General features: G+C 37.8%; 1 protein-coding gene across 6 annotated transcripts in view; it reads left to right on the top strand.

Annotated features, from left to right (window-relative positions):
- VPS41 (VPS41 subunit of HOPS complex) overlaps positions 1 to 24,783 on the top strand; it is a 109,736-nt gene extending 84,953 nt beyond the window's left edge. For all 6 annotated transcript variants that reach the window (XM_074886065.1, XM_074886499.1, XM_074886152.1 and 3 more), the window contains 13 exons: positions 441 to 533; positions 1,037 to 1,164; positions 2,077 to 2,221; positions 3,479 to 3,520; positions 3,650 to 3,700; positions 4,959 to 5,096; positions 8,146 to 8,200; positions 9,314 to 9,454; positions 10,934 to 11,070; positions 20,379 to 20,478; positions 21,279 to 21,323; positions 22,792 to 22,871; positions 24,416 to 24,783. In XM_074886065.1, the coding sequence (XP_074742166.1) occupies positions 441 to 533; positions 1,037 to 1,164; positions 2,077 to 2,221; positions 3,479 to 3,520; positions 3,650 to 3,700; positions 4,959 to 5,096; positions 8,146 to 8,200; positions 9,314 to 9,454; positions 10,934 to 11,070; positions 20,379 to 20,478; positions 21,279 to 21,323; positions 22,792 to 22,871; positions 24,416 to 24,496 (1,236 nt within the window). In that variant the 3' untranslated portion in view covers positions 24,497 to 24,783. The remainder of the gene's footprint in view (positions 1 to 440; positions 534 to 1,036; positions 1,165 to 2,076; positions 2,222 to 3,478; positions 3,521 to 3,649; positions 3,701 to 4,958; positions 5,097 to 8,145; positions 8,201 to 9,313; positions 9,455 to 10,933; positions 11,071 to 20,378; positions 20,479 to 21,278; positions 21,324 to 22,791; positions 22,872 to 24,415) is intronic.
- Positions 24,784 to 27,510: the final 2,727 nt, after the last annotated feature.

Genomic DNA, 27,510 nt, shown 5'->3' with positions numbered 1-27,510 from the left:
ACATTTTTCATCTAATGAATGCTTATACCTTTTTACAAGATATAAGACCAAGACTGGACAAAATGGATTTTGAAAACTTCTTCTTTTGAGGGTTCTTTAATGTGTTTTATTTTCTAAATGACTAGCAGTAAATATTCAGACTTCTCTAAGTGCAGTGGCTGATTCTCCCATTCTAACTACTGTCTTACCACCTATCTTCCTAATGAAAATGCTTTCAGATAAGTAATACAATTCCAATGTATGCAATCCTAAAGTAAATAACTTCAGGATACTGCTTACAAATGTCAGTATACAGCACTTCCGATGTTTACCAAGAGCCATGTTTTGCCTATAACTTTGGGGTTTTTTTGTTTCACAACAATTCTTTTTTTCTATCATCAGTGTACCAGGATGTTATATGTCATTTCCCTTCTGACACTTTGTTCTCCTTCTTCCTATAGGCAATTAGTCGTTACTTGCCCAGACGGGATCCAGTTTTGAAACCTCTGATCTACGAAATGGTCCTACATGAGTTTTTGGAGAGTGACTATGAGGTACTTGCAGCCTTACGTGTCCACAAGTAATCGTTATTGCCAGCCAAACACCCTCAGCAATGTAGAATCCTAACAGCAAATTCTCTGTTGTATTCAAACAGTTTATCAATGGACAGTTCCACAATAATGAAAAGATTAGAAAGATGAATTTTGGTTTTGTTTTTAAAAGACTAAGTAAAATGTTCTTCAGAGTGTGCAAATACTGTGAGATTGATTATCTTTTTATAAAGAGTTATTTTTAGTTTGTTTAATGTAACATAAGTGGTTGAGGTGCTGCACAAAGCCTACAGCACCTGAAAAAGACTCAGCTTCATGAATCTTAATAACATTGCCCTAAGAAGGAAAATCTGCGTTCTGCACTGTGCGTGTCTGTGGGCACGTAAAAGTGGCTTAGAGGTGAAGCACAGCAGGTATCATCTCTGAGTCCTAGCTGAAGCTTTGATGTCTTGAAATGTTCCTTAGGCAGTTCTTTCTATTTCTGTTACAATCTCTTATACTTTTAGGGGTTTGCAACCCTGATAAAAGAGTGGCCTGGAGATCTCTACAACAACACAATCATAGTTCAAGCTGTAGTGGATCACCTGAAGAAAGATCCACAGAACAGGACTTTGCTACGAACACTTGCAGAATTGTGAGTACAATTTTAAACTCCTGTTACGAAAAGTAAGCTTGAAATAGTGTACTATAGTTTATAAATATTTGCCTAACTCTCTTAACAGAAATATCTGCTTTGCTGCATTCTACAGAATATCGGCTTTTTCTCCTCCCTACTGATTGCACAGCTTATCAGTTCTTTTCCCTTCCTTACAAAGTATACACTGAGTATGCAAGCAAAGAGTTTAGTATAAGATTGGATTTGCTACTCCTTTTTTCCAAAGCAAATAGCTAGCATTCCTCTTTATGCTGTAAGAGGAAGCTTCTTTTGTGAAGTGTGCGTTTCAGAATTACCCACAGGAAAATAAAATGGTATTTTTCCCCCACTATTTCAAAAATAGTATATTTAGTTTTACTGTGTGGCTGGAAATATGTGACTGGAAAATGTGCCAAAACTGATCTGCCTCTAGGCTACTTCATACAGGGATAAAGCTCTTTGGTTTCCTCAGCCTGATTCCCATGTTAAGTTCTTTTCATTCTTTGAAGAAAGCAGAGCTACTGTCTATTGCTATGTTACGGTCTGTCCCAAAGTTTTAAGACAACAATGTTTTTAGCTCTGAAGAGAGTTCCAATTAGTTTCCAAAAATAGAAAAGCTAGCGTTTTGTGTGACTTCCCCTGTGGTTTGAAAATGGGAAGATGAAAATGTAGAGAACCACAGGTCAGAACACAAATGTGGTGGCTAGTATAAACAGAGTTGAAATTAAACTTGCCCAGTGCTTTCTTTCCCTTAAACTAAAATTAATCACAGCAACTATTTAGATACTTACCACATCAAGTACCATCCTAACAAGCTTTACATCCTAGAGTATATTTATATTTTCCCTCACAGGTGATTTTCCTACACTTAGATATGTAAGATCAGGTGGTTATAACGTTGTTTTTTATCAGATATACTTATGACCAGCGCTATGGCAGAGCCCTAGAAATTTACCTAACTCTGAGGCACAAAGATGTCTTCCAGTTGATCCACAAGCACAATCTTTTCAGCTCTATCAGAGACAAAATTGTTCTACTCATGGATTTTGATTCAGAGGTATGGTGATCTTAATGATTTTATATTCACTTTCCACTAGAGATATTTTAACAGATTAAAAATAAATGAGCTAAAGATAGTGTTGAGGCAGAGTGCATTTGCTGTGTCTGGATACATGCAGAGGTAAGGAAGATGATGTTTGCCTAGACCACAAAATAATTGACCCAAGGATGATTTTTTCCTTTGTATTTCCGTTTGAGTATCACTCACAGTGAAAAGAGTGCCAGATCCAAGATCATTGTTGTGATTCTCAAGTAGACTTTCATGACATTCCTTCTGCATTTCTAACCAAATAATGCTATTAATAAGCCAAAGAAAGGAGGCAGTGAATGTATTGTGAGGCATGTGTTAAATGTACTTGCCACTTTTCTTTCACTGCAGTCAATTAATCTGCTTCTCAAAGTTTGCAAGGTTATTAACCTAAATTCCAAAAATCAAGAAGTGTGCATTTTGTGCTGAATTCAATCTTCTTTCTTCCTAGCTGACTACAAAACCTCAGCAAATGAGTTTTGGTATGATCCTTGAGGGGAAACCAAGTAGATCTGCTCTTTTTTCAGTTTAGTGGTTGTTTAAACACTGGGGATAAAATATGGAGCCATCTGTACCAAAGATGATAATCTTTGATATGCCCATTCTAAACTGCATGGGGGAAAAAAAGAGTTTTTAAAAAAAAAATTCTTTTTTATTAAGTAAAGTAAACCATATTAGGGATCTGTGGTTTTGTATTTTTTGAATGTGAAGCAAAATTTGCTCTTGTAAGAGGAAGCAGAACTGGAATCCTGGTGGCCACTCTGCATACATGGATGGTCTTGTCTGCTTGTGTTATGGTATTGGTGTGCAGACAGTTTGGAGGAATCCAGCTGGAAGGCAAGTTGAGTCGTGTATTTCTTATAGAGCCATCACCCTCCAGTTCCCTTTTGCAACGGGACAAATAGTCTGCACATTTGGTAGTGGCCTTCTGTGGCCCATGATTCAATGGGCATGCTTCACCTGCAATGTAAGTGCACAGTATTGATTGCAATTAGTGTGGAAATTTAGGAGAACTATTCTGGAAGGATACATGATATGTTCTCTTGCAATGCTGTGCTGTTGGGGAATGCTGATGTTATGCAAACTGCTCTCTGAATTACTGTTGCTGAAAAGAGTAGGTCTGCAATATCCATCTGATACCCATCAGTGAACAAGTGTAATAATATATAGAGTGAGAGGAAAATGTGTGTACCTGTTCCTTAACTGGGTTCTCTTTCTTTACTGTAGAAAGCAGTAGACATGCTTTTGGATAACGAAGATAAAATTTCTGTGAGTATAACAAGTTCATGGCATGGCAGTCTAATGCTTGCTTGTATTATCCATCCTTCTTTCAGTCCTGTAAATGTGATATTCATCACACGTTTGCTAATCTGTTGGGTTTTACTTGTTTTCTTTCAGATTGACAGAGTCGTTGAAGAATTAGAAAACAGGCCTGAGCTACAGCACGTGGTAAATACTTCTATATTCTGTTGGTTTCAAGTTGAGCTGAATAAACTCTTTGCTGGGCATATCTTTTACAGATGTGGTGATCCCGTCAAAGTGCACGACACCGAAATGTCATAAAGCATCAGAGCCAAAGTGGCTACTTTTGCTAATCCATTTTTTAACATGGCTATAGCATTTTTACAGTGTTAAAATAATTTTTAAATGTGTACCTGTGAGAGCTTTATAACATACTGCTTACTTGTTAACATACTGTGAAATACTCCTTATGGCATTGCAGACACTTGTCTTCTCTGGTCAATTGCTTCTTGCTTGTATCCCTCCTCTTTTCCTACACAAAAATGGGGTTGGCTGGTGGGTGCAACTCTAAAGCACGTTTTGCTGATCCACAGAGACCAGTGAACTGCTTGTCTTTCTAGTGCTGTAACTTCCATATGCTGCAGGATTGTTCTTGTTTGTGCAGAATTACAATATCACTGTAAGGCTGTGGCTCCACATTGCTATTCCAAAAGCACCTTTGGTTTGAACGTGCTGTCAGTGGAGTATGTAACGTGTAACCGTGGACTTGGGCTGTATTAGGGAGGGAAGTTTAACTTACTGTTGTGTACAGGTGGGGCTCAGGGCATCGATCTGGTGGAGAACAGGTTTATGTGTTAGAGATCTGATTATAGGAAGCAGCTGTGTGAAGTGTGCAATCCGCAGCCCAAGAGCTTTGCAAAGATGACTGACTGACTGACTATCAGTTTATGGAAGGGATGCATCAGTTTCAAAGTGTGAAGCCTACTTCACTTTGAATAAAAGTGACCCTTGTGATTATTCTCAAGGCTTTTCTGTGCTCATCTAGGGAGGAAGGAGCTTTGCCACAGTACCTATCCTTCAAGGTGCTTTGGTTAAAACATTTTACGTGGTAAAAACTTGATCTATAGTTATCTGTAATGGTCAAGTATATCTAGATAATGGAAATGTTTAATTTGATATATTCCTCCAAAGTTTTCCATAAAATTCAAAATCCAGTAGTTTTCCTTGAAGGTTAAAGGACAGTTACTTAATTGTCTGAAAACCTGTTTTACAGATCTGGTTTTGGAGATTGCTGTGATGAGGGTATTTCAGAAAAAATAGTCTTTTGTAACAGGATTTAATCTCTGTGCCTTTTAGTATGTGTTAGCACATTCCTGAGGAAATCAGGAGAAGTTTTTTATTAGTGGAGAATGAATAATATTGTATAAGTGGGTTTGAGTTCTGATTCTCTTTTTTTGATTCCTAGTATTTGCACAAGCTTTTCAAAAGAGACCACCATAAAGGCCAACGATATCATGAGAAACAGATCAGCCTTTATGCTGAATACGATCGTCCAAACTTACTACCGTTTCTCAGAGACAGCACGCACTGTCCACTAGAGAAGGTAAGCCCCTGAAATCTAAACACAGGCCCTCGATTTTAGTCTGTAGCTTGTAGTGTTGTGAATTTGTAACTGTGTCTGGTACTGCCCTCTACTGCCAAAAGGAGGGATCCTTTGAGTTTGTGTCCATCACTCGCAGAAGTTTGGTTTGCAGGGCTGGCTGACTGCCAAGACCTTCCTCTCTCAGCTCACAGGGCAGGAATCAGTGAGGTTTTTTTAATGCAGAAGTTCTGAATTCACACGTGATATGTACCTACAGCGTATGTATTCATTAGTGCCTGGCCTGACTGAACTTGTGGTTGCAAGACGTCAATAATAATTTTGCCACATCTAGGACTAGTCAGTGTTAGAGCTTTTCTAGCTTTGTATTCTAAGGTCCTAAGTTGCTTTCAAATAACATACACAATATAACAGTCACTGAAGTAGCAGAGCTAAAAGTATTTTGTCTTTGTACTTCCACTAGTAGACTTGGGGTTTTACAAAGTGCCATGTTTCCACCTTCTTTAACCTTTTTACATTTTTCTTCCTTGCTCTTTCTTGTCAAATAAATAAATAAATTGATAAAGTTAAGGACAGTCTTGTTTTTTTATCCTCTGCTTGAATTAAAGTCAATTGAATGGACATTTAAGTTTTCCTCTTTAGTTGGGTTAGTGCTTTATTATTTGTATTTGTTGCTGTTAACCCTGGAGGTGTTTAAGAGTAGGGTCGACATAGCACTTAGGGATCTGGTGTAGTTGAGAACTGTCAATGTTAGGTTAATGGTTGGACTGGATGATCTTCAAGGTCTTTTTCAAGCTTGACGATTCTGTGATTCTGTAATGGCCGAGCAGAGCAGCTGTTGTGAAAGGATGCCTCTCTGTATGCAGCTAAAATGATGACACCAGTGCATAGTTTCAAATGTAATACTGAATATTGCATTTTACGTGGCTGACATTCTAAAGAGAACTAGCACTGTTCCTGGTACTTCTCGAGTTTTGCATGCTTTTGTCAACTATACTGTGCAACAGCAGGAAACACTGGAAAACACATTGTTAGGGTTGCAGGCTTAGTCTTTGTTGAAACTGTCACACGAAACTATTTTGTCTCAGTGATCTTTTTAAGCAATGAGCTTGAGAGGTTTCCAGCCAGATACTTCTGTCTACAATGTTGGCTTATTTGTTTTTAACTCTCTGATTCTCTCTTAGCCTTATGTATTATTTGTGTGGTCATGGTTTTATGTATAAAACCTTACCTGCACAGTTTGGTTTTTTTCCCTTTTGCTGCAAATTAGTTTTAGTTATTGCAGATCCAGCCACCTGTCTTCAGTGACGGGTGGTGCAGAAAAGCGCTGTGAATAAATGATGCAAGCACATTGCTGGCACTACTTTGCTGAAGTTATGGGCTGTGAGCAAGAAAAATATGTCAGAGACTTGTGAACCTTTGGAAGGTGTGGTGCAATAATCACCAAAGTGAGAGAAAAGGATGTTAGAAAAAGTGTCATTCCAACCTTACGTTAAAATGTTAATACATTTCAGTAAGAAGCTAAGGAAGAGAGGGAGGATTCCGACACCATAAAAGACTTAGTTGAATACTGTCAGTGCTAATTCTGTAATTATACTTCTTACCATACATATCATATAGTAACACTTTTTGCCACATACGTATTTTTGTTCTAAGGAAATAAAAAGGGGACCACGAATTTCCCAGTTACCAATGTTTTCAATTCCTGTTAAGCAGATTCCAGTGCAGTGTATAAATTGCAAAAAGCCATGATAGTTGAACAAATTCACGCTTATTATTGCTTTAAAGAAATTATAAATCCAGCAGGAAGAGGTAATTCTTGTTCTTTAAAAGTAAGCCACTTTTATTTAAGTGCAGTTTAGCAAATATTTTATAAAATGAACTGAAAGAGAAGTATGAATGTTCCCTGTTTTCCTCTAGAGGGAGCATGACAGTCAAGAAACATGCAGCATACAGAATACTGAATACCTGGTACTTTGTAGGTTAACTTCAAAGTGGAGGGAGAAAAAAGGCTGTCAGCTGTGTTTATAACTTATTAGTATTATTCATACCTTCATTTCCCTGAAGTATCTGGTGGGTAATTCACTTACCCCTACCCCAAAATTCATTGTCCATATCTCTATTCTTCATAGTAACCCATCTGAAATAATTTGAGAATGGAAGGAAAAGTTAATTCCTACCTACATCTTTAGCTGTAGCTGTATCTTACACATTTATAGTTTTGATTTCCAAGTATGAAATTCTTTATTGGTGAACAGCTGTCTTCACAGGAATGCCATGAATCTTGAGTTTGCTTTCTGCTTCCAAATTGAAAACAGACATGGCATCACTTACGGCATACCAGCTCTGCCAATTTTCTGTTACTAAAAACTTGTTGGTAATCAGTTCGGTAATTTTTGAAATTGTGCTAACTGTTTTTCAACTACACACAGATTCTGTAACTGCTCATGGTATTTAGCCCTCAGGTCTTTAAACCAAATTTACAAGAAACACTTCCTCCTTATTCTTTCATATTTGCACTAAATTATTTTTGTGTTGTCATCTTGGAGGTCACTGGTACAAAATTTGGAGGGTACTCTCTACCTCCCAGAACCATTCTGGTTACCCTGAGGAGAACTGCAGTCTTGTGTGAATGAATGTCAAGGAGACCTCCATCACTAGAGACCTCATAAATCCACCCACATAAGTCTTGACAGCAGATAACATTAATGCTTTTGGATTAACCAACTTTTGGAATCAGAAGAAAGAAGTTGCCAGTAGATTTAAAGGTAGAGATTGGCATAATCCAGACTGAAATAGGTGTCCTGTCCCCAGATATATTTGATCTTTTTTAAGAAAAAATTTTAAAACTGCCATGGAGTTTCTCCTCTTAATTAATGCCAGAGGACCTGACAGTGCATACATATTAAGGGAGCTGTATTCCTGTCAAAATGAGTAATACAACTTCATGGAAAAATATCTTTAAGCCTCTTGCAGCATTTGTGATCAATAAAATACCATGTTACATGATTCCCTGTATTCTCTTTCCCTCCTCCCTTCCCTTAAATTCAAGGCTCTTGAGATCTGCCAACAGAGGAACTTTGTAGAAGAGACAGTCTATCTTCTGAGTAAGTAACACTCAGTGTGATAAATTACAACATGCTTTTAATCTTGTCATAAAGTTTATGCTGCGAAAATGTATGATGTATTGTCTAATATCATTTAACATGCTTTCCCAGAGACAAAGTTGGTATGCAGTCAGTACAACCAAATAACATAAAAACAAAACAAAAAAATAAAATAAAACAAAGCACTGGATTATTCATATCATATCTTAACTCTGTATATAGTGTTACAACTCTATATATAGTGTTACTGTGTTTCTGATTTGGTGTTTTTCTGGGGTTTTGGAGGTGTTGAGGGGCTATGGGGAACAGGTGGGGGGGGAGTATTTTTGAGACATTCTCCGAGAGAAGAGTAATACTGTCAGTTTGAAGAGAGGGGAGAAATAAAACAAATGTTTTATTCTGAAAACATTTCAGAAGCTTAGTATTATCTTTTGCTGATTTGGAAGATTGGCTTGTTGCCTTTTTTCTTTTCTTTTTTAAATAAAATTAGTTGTAAATTAACTCCTCCAGTGGGCCAAGGAATCTACCTCTGAATGGGAGGCATTGTAAGATTAAGATTTTTATGTATGTGTATGTATTAGTCTTGAACAGAGCCAAAAGCATTTTTTTTAATCAATCTTTGTTTTAGTAGAATGTTTTGTGGACCATTTGAGAGCAAAGTAGAATTTACTCATGTATTTATTTAAAGAATAGTTCAGCCTTCCTACTACTTCTTCCTCTTCCCTTCTCTCATTTTCCATGGTTGTAAGCTGCGCTATACTTACTGCAAATTAAGCCTGCCTGTGTGGGCTCTTGAAGGGGGCATTTCATGTCATAGTTTACATGCATACACATACACACACTTCCCCTTGCATTAGATGTTGCTGCAGTTCAGAACCCCTAATATGACCCAACACACCCTTAAGAAAGGCTCCAGGTCCCAATCCAGCAAAGTGCTCCGAGCACTTATTTAGATATGCATTCCTACATCAGATTACATTAGATTTGGGTTTGGTTGAATTAGTCTGAGGCAACTTCACACTTATAAAATTCATATTGAAAGAGCTTCTTAAAGCACTGAGCATTGATAAGCATTTAGGATTTATAATTTCTTTACTTATTTTTTCCTTCTAGGCAGAATGGGTAATAGCCGCAGTGCCTTGAAGATGATAATGGAAGAATTGCAAGATGTAGATAAAGCTATTGAATTTGCCAAGGAACAAGATGATGGAGAACTTTGGGAAGACCTCATCTTATATTCTATCGACAAACCACGTAAGCGTGATAGTTTCTCAGAAGCCTTGTGTGTGTATTTTTTTGCGGAATGCTATTGCAATTAAAAGATTGAATTACCCACGTGCGCATTAGAGAAGGTGTTTATGGATGGCCAGGGAGGTGTTCTGGTGTCCTACTGGGCATAAAAACTTCCAGTAAGGCAACATGTGGGCCTGCTACAGCATGAGTACTTGGGGATTTAACATTTGACGAAGCGCTGCATAGTTACGTCCTTAATGACAAGTCAAGGGGGGGAATGGTGCTTTTAATTTGGCAGAACGAGGCTTTATTTTTAGACAGCCTCAAAACACAGTCTGCAGGCTTGATGAGGATGTTGTGTAGTGTGTTTATTGCAGCTGCTTCCCTTTGAAATTCTGAAATGAAGAGCCTACACCTTTCTGGCCCTCAGTAGAATAACTGTTTTGTTTCTGTGGCACAAAGGTAAGATCTGTAATAATGAGTGCATTTTGCCTTTCATCCATTATATGAATAGCTACTCAAGTTTAAAGTTCAGATGGAATCAGAAACTGTCAGAATCTTGTAAGCAACATCAGTTTTGTTCAGGAGGCAGGTTCAGAGGAGTTCATAGGATTGAGAAAACAGTATTATTTTAATTATCTACTCCATTAGTTTTGTAACCTCTTCTGGGGCTTTAAATCAAGGCTTTAAAGTCTCTCTTGGGATCTCTTTTCTGAAGGATTGAATGTCTTGTAGAATTAGTGTCAGAATACATATCTTTTCAACCCTTGGCTGCTAATTCTGACAGAAAGAAGCAACCAAAATCTGTTACTCCTTTAGAAGAATGGCATTCTGAAGTTACCCATACTTAAGTGCAGTCCATCACTAAAAGTGATGCTACAGTTAGTGTCATCTTTAGAGCAAAAGAGATTCAAAGCATATAGAATTCTCTCAGTTCTATCTGCCCATATGCAGAGCAACTCCAGTGATATTCTTCAGCTTTGGGGGTTGAAGAAAAAGCACAGCCTTGAGGTTCGTCCTTCTAGTGTTTTTTTTAGCCAGGTGCACTTCAAAAAGCAAAAGACTATTTTGTGTCACTCTCACCAATGTTTAGAAACACGTTGGAGTTAGGTTAAACGCCTGAAAATTTGTTTTTAAACCCTGGAACTGTGAATGGAGTTAATTTTCTGGTTCTGTTTGCTTGAGTGCCCTTTTTATTGAGTTGAAATGCATTATTTACTTGTGGGTTTGTGCTGGATACTTTGTACCCCTTTTCTGAGTACCCTAGAAGATTTGTGAATCATCAAACTGTATCATCCTCTCTTCCCCAAAAGCTTGTATTCAAGTACATACAGCTGCAAGAAACATATGAAGGCTATGTAAAAGAGGCTTAGTGTTAGCTCTTAGTAGAGAACTGTCATAGAATCAGCCAAAGCCTGTAGCTTGTCACCAAAGCATCCTTTAATCAGGTATTTTGCTGAACTTTTTTTTCTTAATTTCTTTGCCTCTTGCTTTCCACAGCTTTTATTACTGGTTTGTTGAACAATATTGGAACACATGTTGATCCTATTCTTTTGATCCACCGCATTAAGGAAGGCATGGAGATTCCTAATTTGAGAGACTCACTAGTGAAAATTCTTCAGGACTACAACTTGCAGGTAAATGTTGCATTCTTTCTGTGATGCTCATTTTCAGAGAGATAGCAAAACTGCTTTGCCACTGAACAGCACAAAAAATGGCTATCATGAAGGTTTGTTCATTTTGTTCAGACATCTGTCATTGACGCTGTGGGTTAGTACAAAACTATGACAAAAAGGGTAAAAATTCGTCAAGGTGAATAGTCTCTTCTCTTGATGGCTTCTAGCACTTCTAAATCTCTCCCATGCTGTCTTAAACCTGGCGGGTAAGTAGAACTGGAAGGATCTTGGGTGATTCAGACTGTTTTATACTGCCTGGCTGTCCAGTATTGGAAAGTATCATGACCAATACTTATCATTCTGTTTCATATATGAGGAGGCAGAACACAACACGCACTCACTAAAACATTCACCAGATATTAGAGTCGTATGTTAAGTGTCATACTAACTAAAGGAAGATGAAATTTTAAAACCACATTCATGTCGGTTGTGCAGAATATGTTGACATCTGTGCATTTAAAAAAAGGAACTGCTCATTGGATTATGGGAGTTCTTATCCCAGCATAATTATACAGATATGTGCAGTTCTCTACATGACTGGTTCTGATGCACGTTTGTAAGAACTCAGAAGAAGTGTACTCTTCAGTGTTCCTGAATGTAACAACAGAGTGTTGCATTGCATACTTCAAATCTCTCTGCAACCAAAGGAGGCCCAGGCTTGAGTTCTCTGTAATGCTGCTCTGCACCTTTCTACTGAGTGATGTAAGGATATAGAGCAGTTTGAATGCCTATGGTGTGACTATGCAGAGTCCAAGAAAACATAGCCCAGTAAGCAGCTGAAACTCCCAATTTTCTGAACCTCATATAGATTTGTTTCCTATCTGCTGTCTGGAAGAAAATGATCTGGGGGTTCTAACTGACAAGCAGCTGAACATGAGCCAGCAGTGTGCCCAGGTGGCCAAGAAAGCCAACGGCATCCTGGCTTGTATTAGAAATAGTGTGACCAGCAGAAAGAAGTAGGGAGGTGATAGTCCCCCTGTACTCTGCACTGGTGAGGCCACACCTGGAGTATTGTGTCCAGTTTTGGGCACCTCAATACAAGAGAGATATCGAGGTGCTGGAGCGAGTGCAGAGGAGGGCAACGAAGCTGGTGAAGGGCCTGGAGAACAAATCCTGTGAGGAGAGATTGAAGGAGCTGGGACTGTTTAGCTTGAGGAAGAGAAGGCTGAGGGGAGACCTCATCACTCTCTAGAACTACCTGAAAGGACATTGTAGAGAGGTTGGTGCTGGTCTCTTCTCACAGGTAATTAGCGATAGAACAAGAGGGAATGGCTATAAACTGCAACAGGGGAGGTTCAGACTGGACATTAGGAAAAAATTTTCCCAGAAAGAGTGGTCAGACAGTGGAACAGGCTGCCCAGGGAGATGGTGGAGTCACCATCCCTGGACGTGTTTAAGGGTCGTTTAGATGAGATGTTGGGGGATAGATATGGTGTAGGGGAGAACTTTGTAGGGCTGATGGTTGGACTCGATGACCCCAAGGGTCTTTTCCAACCTGAATGATTCTGTGATTCTGCTATTAGTCTTCAGACATCTCTAGGAAATAGATGGACTTGATGGTTTTCAGGAAGGTCACGGCTGATCTCTTATCAGGCCAAATAAAGCCTATATCTGCTAGAGCCTTCAACATCAGAAGGCCTTTTAAAAAGGAAGAGTTTAAGCTTTTCCAAGGCTTTTCCATTATTTTAGTATTATATGGGCTTTAGATTATGATTTTCACTGTTTCAAAGAAGCATTTTACGTATCTTATTCTCCTGACAGTTGTTATGTGCAAGGAGCTACCCCAGATAACCAGATACATGTTTGCATATAATGCATGTTGTAACATTACTTCCAGTTTTTAATTGACTTCATGAGATACTAATATCCTTCCACAACAATACTAGCTAAATAGCATGCTGCATTTAAACAGTTGCATGTTAATCTTGCTGGTGTCAGTACTCTTCTGCTTCTACTGCTGATCCTCCTGTTTCGATGTTCTTTTGAAATCAAAATGTAATTTTTGTGTGTCTGCAGGCACACTGAGAAAGTGCTGTGTGCATAGCTGCAGCTTTACACGTATGCAAAGTATATTGCGTGGCTTCAGACAAAGCCAATGACATCCTTTGGTCACATTTTGGGGAGGGAAGAACCATTTTGTCTTCAAATACCTTTTAACAAAATTACTTTGGGATTAAAAGGATGTATTTAACCTTCGGAGTGATATCTAAAATTATTTGCTGTTAGCATTGAAATGCTTCACGGATTTCAAATTAATTAATTTGGAAGTAGATTTGGATAGCTCTAGGGATAAAATTTAGACCTCATAGGAATAATAGAAATTAGGGAAGCTTAATGTAATTTGTGCTTAGCGTGCTCGTACGATAGCAAAACAATCTATAAAAAAAAAAAAAAGGGGGGGGGGGCGACTATATTTCTTTAGAAAACTGTGAGCTATAGCTTAAAATAAGACTGTTCCGGAAGTGCTACAGGCAATGAAAAGTGCACCGTTTATGAACAGATGGTGTGTCTACACTGAAATTTAAAGATGCGATCACAGCTCTTGCACACTCACCTAAGTAGCCTTAGGTTGGCAAGCTTAATTTTTTATAGCAGGACTGTTTCTGCATTCAGCATGTGCTTCAGGACCTGGCTGGGACATCAGCTAAATGTCTAAGCAGCCTCTCATTGCTGAAAGCAGTTCTTCCCTAGCTTCATCATTACTGCTGCCTCATTAGTTGTTTTAAAGGTATTCTTTGGTGTGTTTGTATGATGCCTGGCCATGCCTTCGCATCATGTTGTTCGTGGTGAGAAGTCCATATCCTCTATTCTGGCCTGGCACAACTCTTTGGATTTTGCTAAAAACTTCCTGATTTGTATCATGTAATGTACCAGACATTTTGAACTCATACAGAAATCCGAATTTCATTGTGTAAGACTTACTGTAATTTCATCTATTTGGATCTCAAGATCTGTATGCACATAAGTTTTTTTGTTGTTCCCATTTTCAAAGGCAAAAAAGAAAATCTTGTGCCGAGATCCACAAAGGAGACATGCAGGTGAAGTTAGAACCTGTTGCTTGGCTTGCAAGTCACTGCCTAATATGAAAATTATGCTGATCTTTTCATAATGTTGTCTCCCCAAAAGGTACTACAGCTGTGCTGTTATATTATTTAATTGTGGCCTCCTTTTGCAAGCCCTGATAAGATTATTTTATGCTTGTGTAAGTATGCAGATGCAAAGTTCCTGTTATCACAGAATCACAGAATGGTTTGGGTTGGAAGGGACCTTAAAGATCACCCAGTTCCCACCCCCCTGCCATGGGCAGGGACACCTTCCACTAGACCAGGTTGCCCAAAGCCCCGTCCAACCTGGCCTTGAGCCCTGCCAGGGAGGGGGCAGCCACAGCTGCTCTGGGAAACCTGTGCCAGTGTCTCCTAAATTTCCACAACAGTAAACTTTACATTAGATGTGTGTGGCAGGTGCATCCGCCCAGTGAAAACAGAGCTTCCTGGTTGTTGAAACGTGGCAGCTTTTGGCTGTCTTTGTTGTCAGGGTCTCGCGGTAGTTGAGACCTTTGGCCAATGGGAGCCGCTATTGACTACAGGTCAGATTCGGTCTGGGTATAAACGGAGTCCCCTGGGGGAGCCATTTTGAGCTCGTCCCCTGGAGCTGCACGCTGCGGTCAGGACTCTCCCCTTGGGTCAGGACGCTGCCCAAGGAAACTCCTCGAGGTGCCTTGGGTTGGGACGCTGCCCTGAGCAGGTCCTCGAGGTTGAGAGTCCTCATTTTCCAGGTGAGTGATAGCGCATTCTGGGTTGTTGTTAAACCCTAGGTAGCGAAGTTTTGTTTACGTTTTGGGTTCTCGTTAAACCCGCGAAGTGAAGTTTGCGTTTGGGGTTCCCGTTAAACCCCTGGGGTGTGAGGTTTTGTTTATGTTTCGGGTTCCCGTTAAACCCCAGGAAGTGGAGTTTGCGTTTGGGGTTCTCGTTAAACCCCTGGGGAGTGGGGTTTTGTAAAGTCTTTGGGGTTATTGTTAAACCCCAGAAAGTTATTCTGTCCTCCTCTTGCGGACATCCGGATCTGTAATATACGGAGGGCTGATTGGTGGGTTTAGAAAAAAATAAATTTATTTATTTTTTTAAATTGGTGGTGAGTTGTTTATTTGGAAGCCTCCATAACAATGTGATTTGAAATACGGGTAGGAGCTAAAAGCAGTACCTTTGACAGACTTTGTCTTTTTGAAAGCAATTCTTTACATCCCAGCAAAACCAAGTGAATCAAATTGAGTGGCTGCCAAAGCATGCCATATGTGGCTTCCAGTGTGCATTAAAGAACCCAACAAGGAAGTCTACTAATGCAACAAAATTTAAGTTTTTTTAAAATCTGGACTCTTCCCTGAGTAATTTTTTACTAATGCTGGCATGTTGCAGACTGATTGCTTCACTTTAACAAATTACCACCTGTTAGATGAACTGCTGCAACTGTTCTATACTCTTAAATTCACCTCAGCTCTAATGTGGTTAACTTACACCTTTGAAAAGGAGTTAACATCTGTTCACTACCAACCAACCAAACATGGCACTAAGATAGAAATAGGTGTTTTGTTGGGTAAAAATAAAATGTAGATCACATGAGACTTTGTTTTTATGCTACAACTTCAACTAAGTACTACTAATTTGCTTTTGCTCTGGCCTTGCAGCTCTGCTTTACAAGTAGGGATCTGGTAAGCTGCCTTATTATTCAAGAATACCCATTTTTATTTTCCGACTTCAGGAAATGTAGTTCTGCCATGAACTTAAAACTGAGCACACTCTTAAGTATTCTGTTAAACAGGGAAAGATTTAAGTACTCATTTAAGTGTTTTTCTGAATTGGGATTAAAACTCCAAGTGATTATTTTTGTTTGTTTTTTCCCTCTTGAGGATCATTTATTGTAATGTTTTCTTTTTGTCATCATCTGAATTATTGTATTAAAACCATAGTACATAATTGAGCGACACTGATTTGTTGTGATGCATACTGATTTTACTGTTTATATACAGTAACATTCATAGACAACAAAGTTATGAAGACATAGGCAACAAAGAAAAAAAGGTATAGTGTGAGTTTTAACAGGAGTATTTATCAAGTAAAGTGTAGTCTAAAACTTTTTTATTATACTTTATATCTGACTCCTGAAATCTAGTTCTTTGGTGCCATAAATTTATAGATAAAATAGACCACGGACTACTTCCTTTGAATTTATAAACCGAAGATGTGTTGTCTTAAGGAGAAACCTGCTTATTTATTAGAAATGACACGTTGCTAGCACATTTTTTATTTAATGGCAGATAAATCACCATTCTTCTGTCAACAGTTTCAACATAACTAAATAACATTCAAATCTATGGCAAGCTAACCAAATTGAGTCAAGTCAGATTGATACCCTGACAAAAGCTGAATTTTTATCTTTACTGCTTGCATTTAGAAGTGTTTTCAAAGACACAGAAACAAAATTCAACTTTATCTCCGTACAGTTGAAAAGTTGTTGTCAGTGTAACTTTAATTCTGTTTCCACACAGAGGTTGCTTCTCTGAGACTCATACAGAACCTCTGTTCCCATTAGAAATTTACCAGTGCAATTATTTTTAAAAACTCCTTAGCCAATACAATTAGGGCGGTAATGCTTGTATTTGAAAATTGTAGCAAAATCGGCATTTACTACAAGTATTGCTATGCAAAATATAAATTCAAACTATTATTTTTTTCCAGTCATTATTTTCATTATATTCATTATTTTGAAACCAGTGCTACTGATGTTGTCTTTACACAACTTCTTTGAACTGAAACTCATCAGTCGTACAACAGTTTGATCTTAACAAAGACCTTCTTTCTCAAATGTACTATTGAACTTTTATATTCATTTCCCTGGAAATTAAATTGAAAAAGAATATGAAGTGTTCACATGTGTTTAAGTCTGTGGTATCTGATTACACAGTGGTCTTAACTTACGAAGGAGGAATGGAGGAGCCTTTCTTAAAATAAGCCATGTAACCATGCTTCAGGTTTCTAAAGCATTGTATCGCACGTCTCACAGAGAAGGCTGATAGAAAAACCCTGTTATTTATGCACTTGTGAGTTAGTTGTAAGCCCATTACACTTTCCAAATGTATAAAATAGGTGTCTATAGCTGAGTGAAATTCAGGGAATGCTTGTGGTTTTGGAAGAAATTTCGGAAAGCAATGCCTAATTTTTCACCCTTTGACAGTTGTTAGATGAAAACTTCAAAAGATGTTAGTATTCTAAGACTTCCCCCCCCCTAGTTTTACAATATAAAACCAATTTCTTTAGATGCAGCACCTCTAGATTTTGTGAATTAGCCATTTTACTCAAATGTTGACTTACTAGGTTGCACTTTGATTGAACCTGCAGTAACTGATGGATAAGAGAGTTTCATCCATTCATAGCATTCACATCTATCCATCCATAACAGAATTTACGAACTCATAGACCCTGATGATAATCTGATGAACGCTGCTTTGAAACAGCACCTAGAAAAATTGTTAGGTTTTGCTCCTGAACATAGGCTGCTGTTCCAGATACCTTGGAGGCACTAGGGGCAGGGGTCAGCTTGCACAAGACATCTGCCTTTTGGTTGTAAAGACTAAAAATAATGTGCTTTTAATTGTGGTCCTGATGCTGTTTGGAAGAGTTTGGTTAATTGGCCTTGAGAAACTTGAACTTGTTTGAGTGCTAAGCTGAATCAAGGCCTGAATTTATCCCCAGAGCTTTGAGTATACCCTTTTAAATTAACTGCATACTGCAGTGTTTTCCTTTAAAGATAATGTGAGGCATTTGTAAATTGGGACTTTTTTAATTAAATAGAAGTTTTTATGGCTTCTGATTTTAATTATGCAGTAGCATCTTCGCTAATACAGGCAGAAAATGAACTAGGATTCTTTTTTGCAATAACGGGTTTGGTTTCAGCAGTCTTCATTAATTTGGTAAAAAGCATTATATCTGCCTAAAACTTCTTTTTGTAGGTGCTGTCCTGGTCGTGCTTGCAATGATGTGCCTTTAAAGGGTAAAAAAAAAAAAAGTTCATTTTCATCCTCTCCGAGTCCTATTTCTTCTCCTCAGAAAGTGGTTTCATTACAGACTTATGCCTGATGTCCGTTTTAACTAGTTTAGCCTAATCTTAGGGTGCACAGTTATATACTTCTCTCCATCTTTTAATGTGAAGAAGTTAATTCAAACATTCTTTCTCCCTCTGTCTCACCTCCAAATTCCTTCTTCTACTTCTCTTAAATTATCCATCTCATCTTTGAGCTCTTCAAATGTGTTTCTGCAGAAGTGTTGAGATTTATTACCTTGAGATTTGACATTTTACATTCTTCATTGTGACTTTTATATAACAATAGCTGCCTTCTGTATTCCATTTCTAGCAATATAAGGTCTGACAAACAGTCATTGAATGTGGTATGGAAAAATCTTAGCAGAGTTTAAATAACGGGGGAAAGATAGCATGTGTCTTGTATTTGTGTTACTTCTGATTTTTAAGGCATCAGCAGTATTGAGGTTTTCCAGTGACCTAATGATGTCTACTGTTTCCCTCTTTCTTCTTCTTTTTTTTTAAAATTAAGTTTTCCCATTGGCATACTGTATTTTAAGCAGAAAATAGTAAATCATGCTCCCTTCTTCCCCTTGTATCTCTGTTCCACCCCTCTCATTTAACATGCTTGCTTTGCTCCTTTTACTTGAACATGGGATTTTTCACCTGCTTATGCTGAGTGCAGCTAGCAAAGACTCCAGTGTGTAGCCCAGACCTCATCCGCTCTAAGTTACTTACCTGACTTTGGGATATAATTTGATGACCGAGAATATTTTGAATTAGGCAAGCCCTCATTCTGAAAGATAGTGTTGTTCAATTGTCCTTGCAAAAAGTTTCTAGTAGTTTATTCAGAGCTAGTGACGTTTTTCTATATTTAAAACAAAATTTAATATTCTCTTTTGCCCTTGGATAAAGTTGGAAGGGGAAAGATGTACGTAGATAGTTCCTGAGATTATCACAGCTAAAAATGATTAATTTTCCGAGTGTTTGTCTTGTAGAGATGCATTCAGTTTCTGGTGTTCTGAAATGTTTTATAGCTCAGTGTGTCTAGTACTGGAGAATGTAATTTACCCACTGACATGCCCAGTTTGAAATGCTTAGTGTTACTCAATTTTAATTTTTTAATGTATTTCAGATTAGCAGACTTACCTGCATATCATTCTTGGCAGTGTGTCCTTATTACTTTACAATGTGTATGTGAGAAGACAGGGTTTTGGACAGTGTTCACCAGGCTGTAAAATCTATTATTATACTTCTTTTTCGGTATTTACATTAGCTGTATCTTGGACTATTTTAGAACGCTCAATGTCTCCTGTAATGCAAATAATCAGGAGAAAGGAATGAACATTGCCTTTTTATACCGCTTTTTTGGTAGGGCTGTTCAGCTTAGAATTGACTGTGAGCCTCTTTTGAAAGCGCTTTTCAGAGGAATTATTGTCTTGGAAAACAAATTTCCAAACATCAGTTTGGGAGGAGGAAGAAAAGTTCCACAAGACTTATTTGGGTTTCTCATATTTTCATCCTTGCTTCATTAAGTATTGTGAAATAAGGCTCTGTATAATTTGGTTGCCCTTGATTCCTTTTTGTGTTTCACAACGTTGTCAGACAATGACATGTCAATCTAATGAAAAATATTAAATAAGTAGAAAATGAGTTGAGACTTCTGCTACGGAGGAACGAACTCTGGAATTTGCTTAGTTGTATGGACATTTAATACTGCTTAATAAATGACACCTCAACAGGACATATGTTTGAACAAAATAAATTTTGAATTGCTGTGGTTACGAAGGTTTTATGATTATCAAATGCCTTTCCTAAAGAAGACAGGAAAGTTATGGGTAGAAGTACTGAAATGGTTTGGAAAGCAATTGTGAGGGGCGCTTTAAAAATTCCTGTCCATAGTATTTTATTAAGACAAGCTCATAGGAAGAAGATCATAATTTATGACAATAGTATATTTGTGAAGTTTTGGGGGGTTTTTTTGAGGGTTGGTTGGTTGTTTTGTACTGTGGGCTTTTCACTTAGGTAGAGGTGACGGTAACAGGTGGTTACTCCTTTCCTCCTTTATAATAGTTTGAAAAGTCTTAAACATTCCTTCAACTCTCTTTGGCAGCAGAAACCCAGTGGAGACTTGCCAAGATAGTTGATATACCCATCTATTCATCAACCACTGTATTTTGTGTTCTTTGCACCAACAGATCTTGCTGCGGGAAGGCTGCAAAAAGATACTTGTTGCCGATTCTCTTTCTTTATTGAAGAAAATGCATCGAACTCAGATGAAAGGTGTTCTAGTAGACGGTGGGTACAGAGGAAACATGGTGACTTTCAAGGTTTTGAATTCTTTTACTGGGTTTATAGATGGAAGCCACATGACTGTCCGCTTTGGAAGCTGCCCAAAAGCCTGAGTATTGTACCTCATTTCTAGATTGTAGTAGGATACTAGCTGCTTTCCCCTTTACAAAGGAACTACTTATATCTCAAAAACTACAAGACCCAGCATGCAGCTTTTTCTCTTGATCAATCTCTGCGTAGCCAGTAATGTATTGTGTCCTGCAGTTTGGCTATGAAGGTGAAAAATGCTGTTCAGTTCCAACACGAGATATGCAGATGATAATCATCTGTGACCAAATCAAAAGCTACCAGATAGTTTTAGAAATAGTTGAAAATATTTTGCAAGGTGCTATTGATGCATGTGAGCAGCGCTGTAATTCACACCAGCTGAGTGTTGATACCAAGAGGCAAAAGCTGACAGAAGGACAGAGGATCAGAGCTTATGCTGCAGATATCAGGCACCCATCCTATGCTCTTTTTTTTCCAGTTTGCCTTGTGCCTCTACAGCACTGATCCTGAACAGCCTCACTCCTGCAGTTCTGACATCATCAGAATCAGAAGATCTCATCATTTCTCATGCTGTTAATAGAAATGCTGCTCCAGTATTGCTCTTCAATTTTTAATAGTCTCTGTTAAGCATATTAAGTAAATAGTTTAAGACCAAGCTCCATTTCTGTAATAGCAGGATGTTTGTGCCTACTTTATAAAAAAAGTAAACATGGAGTTTAACAAAGCTGCTGCAAGTTTGTTTTGTTTTGTTTTTCCAGAGGAGAATATCTGCGAGTCATGCCTGTCTCCAATACTTCCTTCAGGTAGGATGCTTTTCTAGAAGAGAAAGGGGTTGTCTGGTTTTTTGGTTTTGGTTTGGGTTTTTTTGAGGAACTACTGTTTGCTTTTATTCATAGAAATGTGTAGTAGTCTTCCTTAATAATCACTGTATAAATTTCAGTCTCCTGTGCAAAGCTTGCTTATGAATTCTGATGTGGGAGTGAAGTTTAATTTGAACTTTTTTTATTGCAGTAAACCCAGATTTTCTTTCTTATTCATCTTTGACTTCCTTATTTGTTTTGAAATACATGGAATGCAAGGCAACTTCTAATTCCATTAACATACATATTCTCAGATTATTAGAACCACAAAACTGAGATGTTGCCACCAAATCTTGTCCAGCTCTGAACGATGTAGACTGAACTTGTAGATTATAAAGTTTTATGGAATATACTTTTTGTCTGAGTGGTGGAAAACTCTTGGCTTCAGTCACTGCTGTCGTATTTGAAACAACTTACAACAGACTGTAGCTTTAAAACATCTTCTAAAATTAGTTTTGAAACTAGAAATTCAGGACGTTATTTTAAAGACCTACATTCTGCAAGGCAACTGTATTTCAGAAATACCAATTGAGTTGTTGAACATCTTAAGAAGAAGTAGTTTTACTAGGAGAATATCTGTCATGGCATCTTCAAACAAGAATACATGAGACAAAGTATATGTATGGACCTATTTCTTTTTTTTTTTTTTTGCAGAGTGTGTGTAGCCCAATAGAATCACTTACTTTTTTAATCTGATTTCTACCATTTTCCACTTAAATAAATAAATAAAACCAACTACACTACGATCACATGCACTAACGTACAGACCACAGCAGTCACATGGTGGTAGAAAACCTGGCAGAGCTGAATGTGCTAGTGCCTTGAGATATGTGTGTCGAGAGAATGGGAGCCAAGGAATCAACTGTGGATGATGCTGATGAGCGAGATGGTTATTCTTTGGATATGTGGATGTATTATGTAGGCTTCTAATTGGACTAAATATTCCTGTGGGAATTGAAAGGCACACCATGCACTTAGGCAGCTTCCTGCCAAATTTCAAGAGCATGGCGTGCAGCGTAGGCGCTAGAACTGCTTAATGTTCGGGTTCTTCCTGTGCTAGCGCAAGGATTTTACTTTTCTTCAAAATGGCTGAATTATTTGGTGGCAGTTTACTCTTCTCCCTCCCCAAACTTAGCATGTAGACTTTGGCATGAAAAACTTCTGGTGAAACCGTATACAGCATTTAAGCCACAGAATAAAATTGTCTTTTAACTCCAAACCTGGGACACAGTATCCGAGACCATCACTCTCCATGGTTTCTGTAAATGAACCAGAATAATTTGGAAATTAATTTGAGAGATGTTACTTGATGTTTCTATGCGTATAATATGATATAGACTTATACTGATGTAGCCACTGAATCATTTGTTTAATTGCTCTGTTGTAATTAATTTACTTTACTCTTTCCTAGATGCATCCAAGTCCTTCAACGTGGTAGTGTTCCACTGTAGACATATGTTTCACAAAGAGTGCCTCCCGGTGTCTAACACAGTAAGGAATAGCTTAATCTCTCTGACACCTTTGCCAAAAATAAAAGGACAAATTATTACCTTCTGTTAACTGCGGAGAACGGCATAGGTCTATCAGGAATTGTAATATGATTACAGTAATTATTTGTGATGATACCCCATAGTAGTATGTGACTAAGGAAATGGAGTTCAGGGCCTCTGCAACTAAAGTTCATCCAATTTAGAAGGAAATTTCTGCTGTTTGAGAAGTATTTTATCACTTTTTTTCAATCTGAATATGTAATGCAGCTTTGAGACAAGGGAATACAACCTGTTTTATTTTTTCTTATTAATTCTTTTCTGTTGCAGCTCTCACTTTAAGTATGTTTTTTTCTCAAGTGAACCGTATTAAATGATTGTGACCTGGAAGAAAAAAAATCACTCATTTCATAGTGAATATTTAAATATCTTTGTAATCATCTTTATGCTCAGAACATGTTTTTCTTCATCAGGGAAATTTATTTTTTTTTCAATGAAAACAAACCAAAAAGGTAACTTCTAGATATAACCAGTGAAAGCGTCAGAATAGTAACAAAATCACAAAGAAAATGGAATTTAGGCTCTTCTGATTCTGTATCTGTCTCTGAAAATGAACATCTGTTGAAAAAGTAACTTTGGTGAATTGCTTAATCTGTAAGTAACCAAGCAAAGTGCTTGTAGCCATATGGTACAGCATGTATACTTAAATATGTTATGAAAATCTTAATGAATTAGATCATTTGCATGAGAAAGTCCAACAACTAGTAAATATTTATTCAAGCAATATTTATCACAAATTTTATTATTTGAGAAATAATCTAAAATTTATCTAGCCTTCTCAGTTTTCTGGGACAGTTAACTTTCCAGATGGGATTTTTATGTGACATGCATATTACATGATATATATTCTATAGTATGTATAAATACACAGGTATCTGCATATATCTGAGCCAAATTCTCCACTGCCGTAGTATTTCTTGGCCTTAGGTAATCAGCTGTGTTACTGATACTTGGTTACTGGTGACATTCTGAAAGAAAAGTATTGCATGCATAAAGCATTGCACAGAGCTACACGCAGGAGTAACATTCAACACACATTTGATATCAAATGGACAGTATTCAGGCCATATTCTCAGCAGCTGGAAATCTGGGGAGCACTACCCAAAGACAGAGCTGTGACTAAGACGTCCAGTGGTCAGTGGAGCTGACCAAGTGACTTACTCTCTTCTTTATCTATGAAGATACTCAGTGATACCGTTGACTCTATTATTCATTTTTTTTGTGGGGGAAATTTTACCTTGCTCTCCTGGAGGGTGGTAGCAATGCCCTTGGAGTCAGTGGTGAGGTGTACTGCCCTCTGACTCCAGAACAGCCTGCTGTAGCATTTTCTTCTGTATCACCTTCCTACACCTATCCATGAATACATTGATAGGTAACAGCCTGACTGTGAATGGGAATGTTGAGAAAGGCATTAGCACTTCTCATTCATCTTCCCACATTCTAATGTGGGAATCTCTAAGAGATTCTTGTTTTCTTTCCAATTTCTAGGTATCTCCTGTCCAGTTCTGCAACATATGCAGCGCCAAACACCGAGGACCAGGAAGTGCAATCCTGGAGATGAAGAAATAGCAGTCCCCTAGTTCTCCATGCCAGTCTGTGACACCAATCTGTTAAGACCATGCAGAGCCACTGTAGTTTCTGTTAAGTCATCATTTCTGTATATAATTCTGATTGTGATTTAAAACTGGTTTCTGTAAGTTATCCAGCTTACTGAACATTTTCAGGGAACAGAAAATGTGAAAATCTTTCCCTAGTAAGTCTTTACACAATTTTTATGTCACTGTTCCTTTGCTCAGCTCATTACTTAACTCTGGAAGAGAAAATAGAAATAAAATGGGAAGACAAAAAAAACAAAACAGTTTGGAGATTTGTGCTTGCTATCAGTTAATGTGCTTTACAGTTTGGAGCCCTATTGGGCTCATGGTTAGATATTGAAAGAAAGATGAATTGCTGTGAATTCAGCTCACCAAACTACTTTAGTCCTGGTTTAGTCTGTTAGAGAACTGTTTAACATGAGACCCATAGGAGTCTAACTGCTTTCAGTGGAACTGCTTCAGGACTTGAAGCTGGCTGTGGGCTGACTCCTACATTAAATTAACAAATTCGTTAACTGTTAATTCCAGACGGTGGCAATTTGCCTTGGTTGTATGGTTACGCGTTCATACTTTCTTATAAATGGGTTATTTTCTCAAGTGATCTGCACAGTGCAGTAGTTTAAGGTGGGCTTTTTGCATGTTAAACTCATCCAGAAACTTTATTTTTAAATGTTAGCAGTAGGTCTTTACACTTAGAAGTGTGGCTGTAGCATATGATTTCATTTAAGTACAGGGGAAAAAAAAAACATTTGACCTTTCAAAGATAAGATCTCTAGGAGTTTCTTTTGGTCTTAGCAATTTAATAGCTAAATTAAATAAGTCTATCTGGATGTTAGCAAAAAACATATTTATTTTTAATTTCAAGTATTCTGTTTTCTTGATCCAAAGGAGGTGATATTTCAAAATGTCTTCACAGTAATGCAATCTCTTTATAATATTCTCTGATTAAATTAATATAAGCATCTTTTTCCTAAGAAAAGTCATTTTTCAGAACTCCCAAGATATTTTTCCCCTTTTCCATAACTGGAGTTTGAAAGTAGGATACATTGTTTTACCATCAAATTGTGAGGTTTAAACAAGTAGTTAACATCATAAGTTATGAAGCAATGGTATAGTGATACTGCAGTGTATCTGTAAAACTGGGAAATATAACACCTCTAAGTTCTCTGTACCTTACGCCTGTGTGGGTATGCCTTAAAATAATTTATATTGTAGAAACCTGGATTTCTAGTTTATGCAAATTCATTGTACTCTCTTGATATCCCCCGGGCAGCTGGCTGAGCTGGTCTAGCAATCTAAAGAGTGATTTTTGTTGTCCACTGTGTAGATCTGTATAATACCAGAATAAAATTTTAAGTGTATTAGAAATGCTAGGATTTACTCTGCATGGTTGCAGAGGCAAAGTTATCACTAAAAGGGTAGATCTCTTAAAAATATAGCAATCATATTCTATTGTGATAATACAGGCAGCTGAGGAAAAAATAAAAAATGGTGCAGATTATTTATGGACATGCAGTGGATGAAATAACAGGAGGAGAGGAGCTTTGTAGTGCAGAGCATAGTCTGTGTATGTCAAGCTTCACCCGTAAGAATTACTGCCTGGCTCTGCAGCAGTTCATTTTCAGTGTCTAGTACACATTCTCAGGTTTATTGTTCATTTATCCATTCTTTACTACACTGATCAGGAATGCTGCTTTGATTCCTAGTAAACGAAACGCTCCAGTGAGCTCAAGGGCTGTTTTACCCTGATATTTGAGCTATTGCATGCCTGTAGACAAGTTTTAGAAACTTCTTTAAAAACCTCTTCCTCAGTAGCTCTAAGCAGCTTTTCTGTATTGTACCCTAAGAATGCACTGTGCAATGCCATAAACTCTCAGCTTGCAGGAGGAAAAAGTCAGATTACTCCTATATAGTTTTGCCACAAAGTGTTGTGTAGCTCAGAGTTATATGATATTGTTTACTTCAGCTTGGCCTTAAATTCCCTAAAGCATCTGAGCATTCAGTGACTCAGTTTGCCTGCCTGCCATCACCAGCAATCATATTGCATTATACCCTGGCATATTCTTTGCATTATGCAAGTAATTTTAAATCACTGTATGAAAATCTAATCAAAATCTTCTCTAAATCCAAAGCTGCTTTTATTTGGGCTTCAGGGACTCCCCTTTTTATGTTCCTGAATTCTAAATTTGCTCATTAAGATGCAGCAAGAAATGTACAGTCCTGACTTTGATTCACTTTTCTTCCTAAGAAACCTTCACATCATAGAAGATGTCTGAGGTTAGAGTCTAAAATATTCAACTACCCAAGAGCTTTTCTTCTGGAGAATAGTTCTGCCTAAGAAGTAGCCTTAAAGTAGCATAACCCTTCAGAACAGTACAGAATAGCATTTACCCAGTTTCACCAGAGTTTATTTAAGATGTCAATCCATTTCTCAAAGTGCTTGTACTTATAGTGAATATAAACTTAAAGTAAATTTAACAAGGCCAATACTATTTTTTCATGGATCCATCCAGTTCTGTGTGATTTCTTCAGTAGTGACCAATAAAGCTAACTGAAATGATACGTGATGGGTCAAGTAAAAATGCATTGGTCTGCCTTATCAAAGAGGCAAAAGTATTTTGCTTATGATGAGTCTTTGGATGATTTTTTTTCTCATCTGTCCTTGTTTTATTATTTTGAGACCCACAATGCTATGTGATAGGCTTTGTGGCAATGTTGGGCTACACTGAAGATTTTGGTGGGCCCAAAAAAGTGAGGAGCTGGTGGTGCTTGGTGAGCATGAGGCTATTTAGTCCTGCTGAGAGCTCAGTTAAAAGGGACAGCATCAGGATAAAGGTTAACTTCTTCAAAAGGAAGAGTTAACCTGTTCCTAGCAGACCTGTGGGGAATGGAAGGGACCTGCTGGGAGTAAAGCTCTAGCCAGCAATTTGTGGGGCAAGTAGGAGGTGCCTGTTGCTCTTGTAATAAATTAATTTTTTATTGGGTGGT

Source organism: Strix uralensis, chromosome 1, assembly GCF_047716275.1.
Source record: "Strix uralensis isolate ZFMK-TIS-50842 chromosome 1, bStrUra1, whole genome shotgun sequence".
Lineage (NCBI taxonomy): Eukaryota > Metazoa > Chordata > Aves > Strigiformes > Strigidae > Strix > Strix uralensis.
This window is presented reverse-complemented; position numbering and strand designations above follow the sequence as displayed.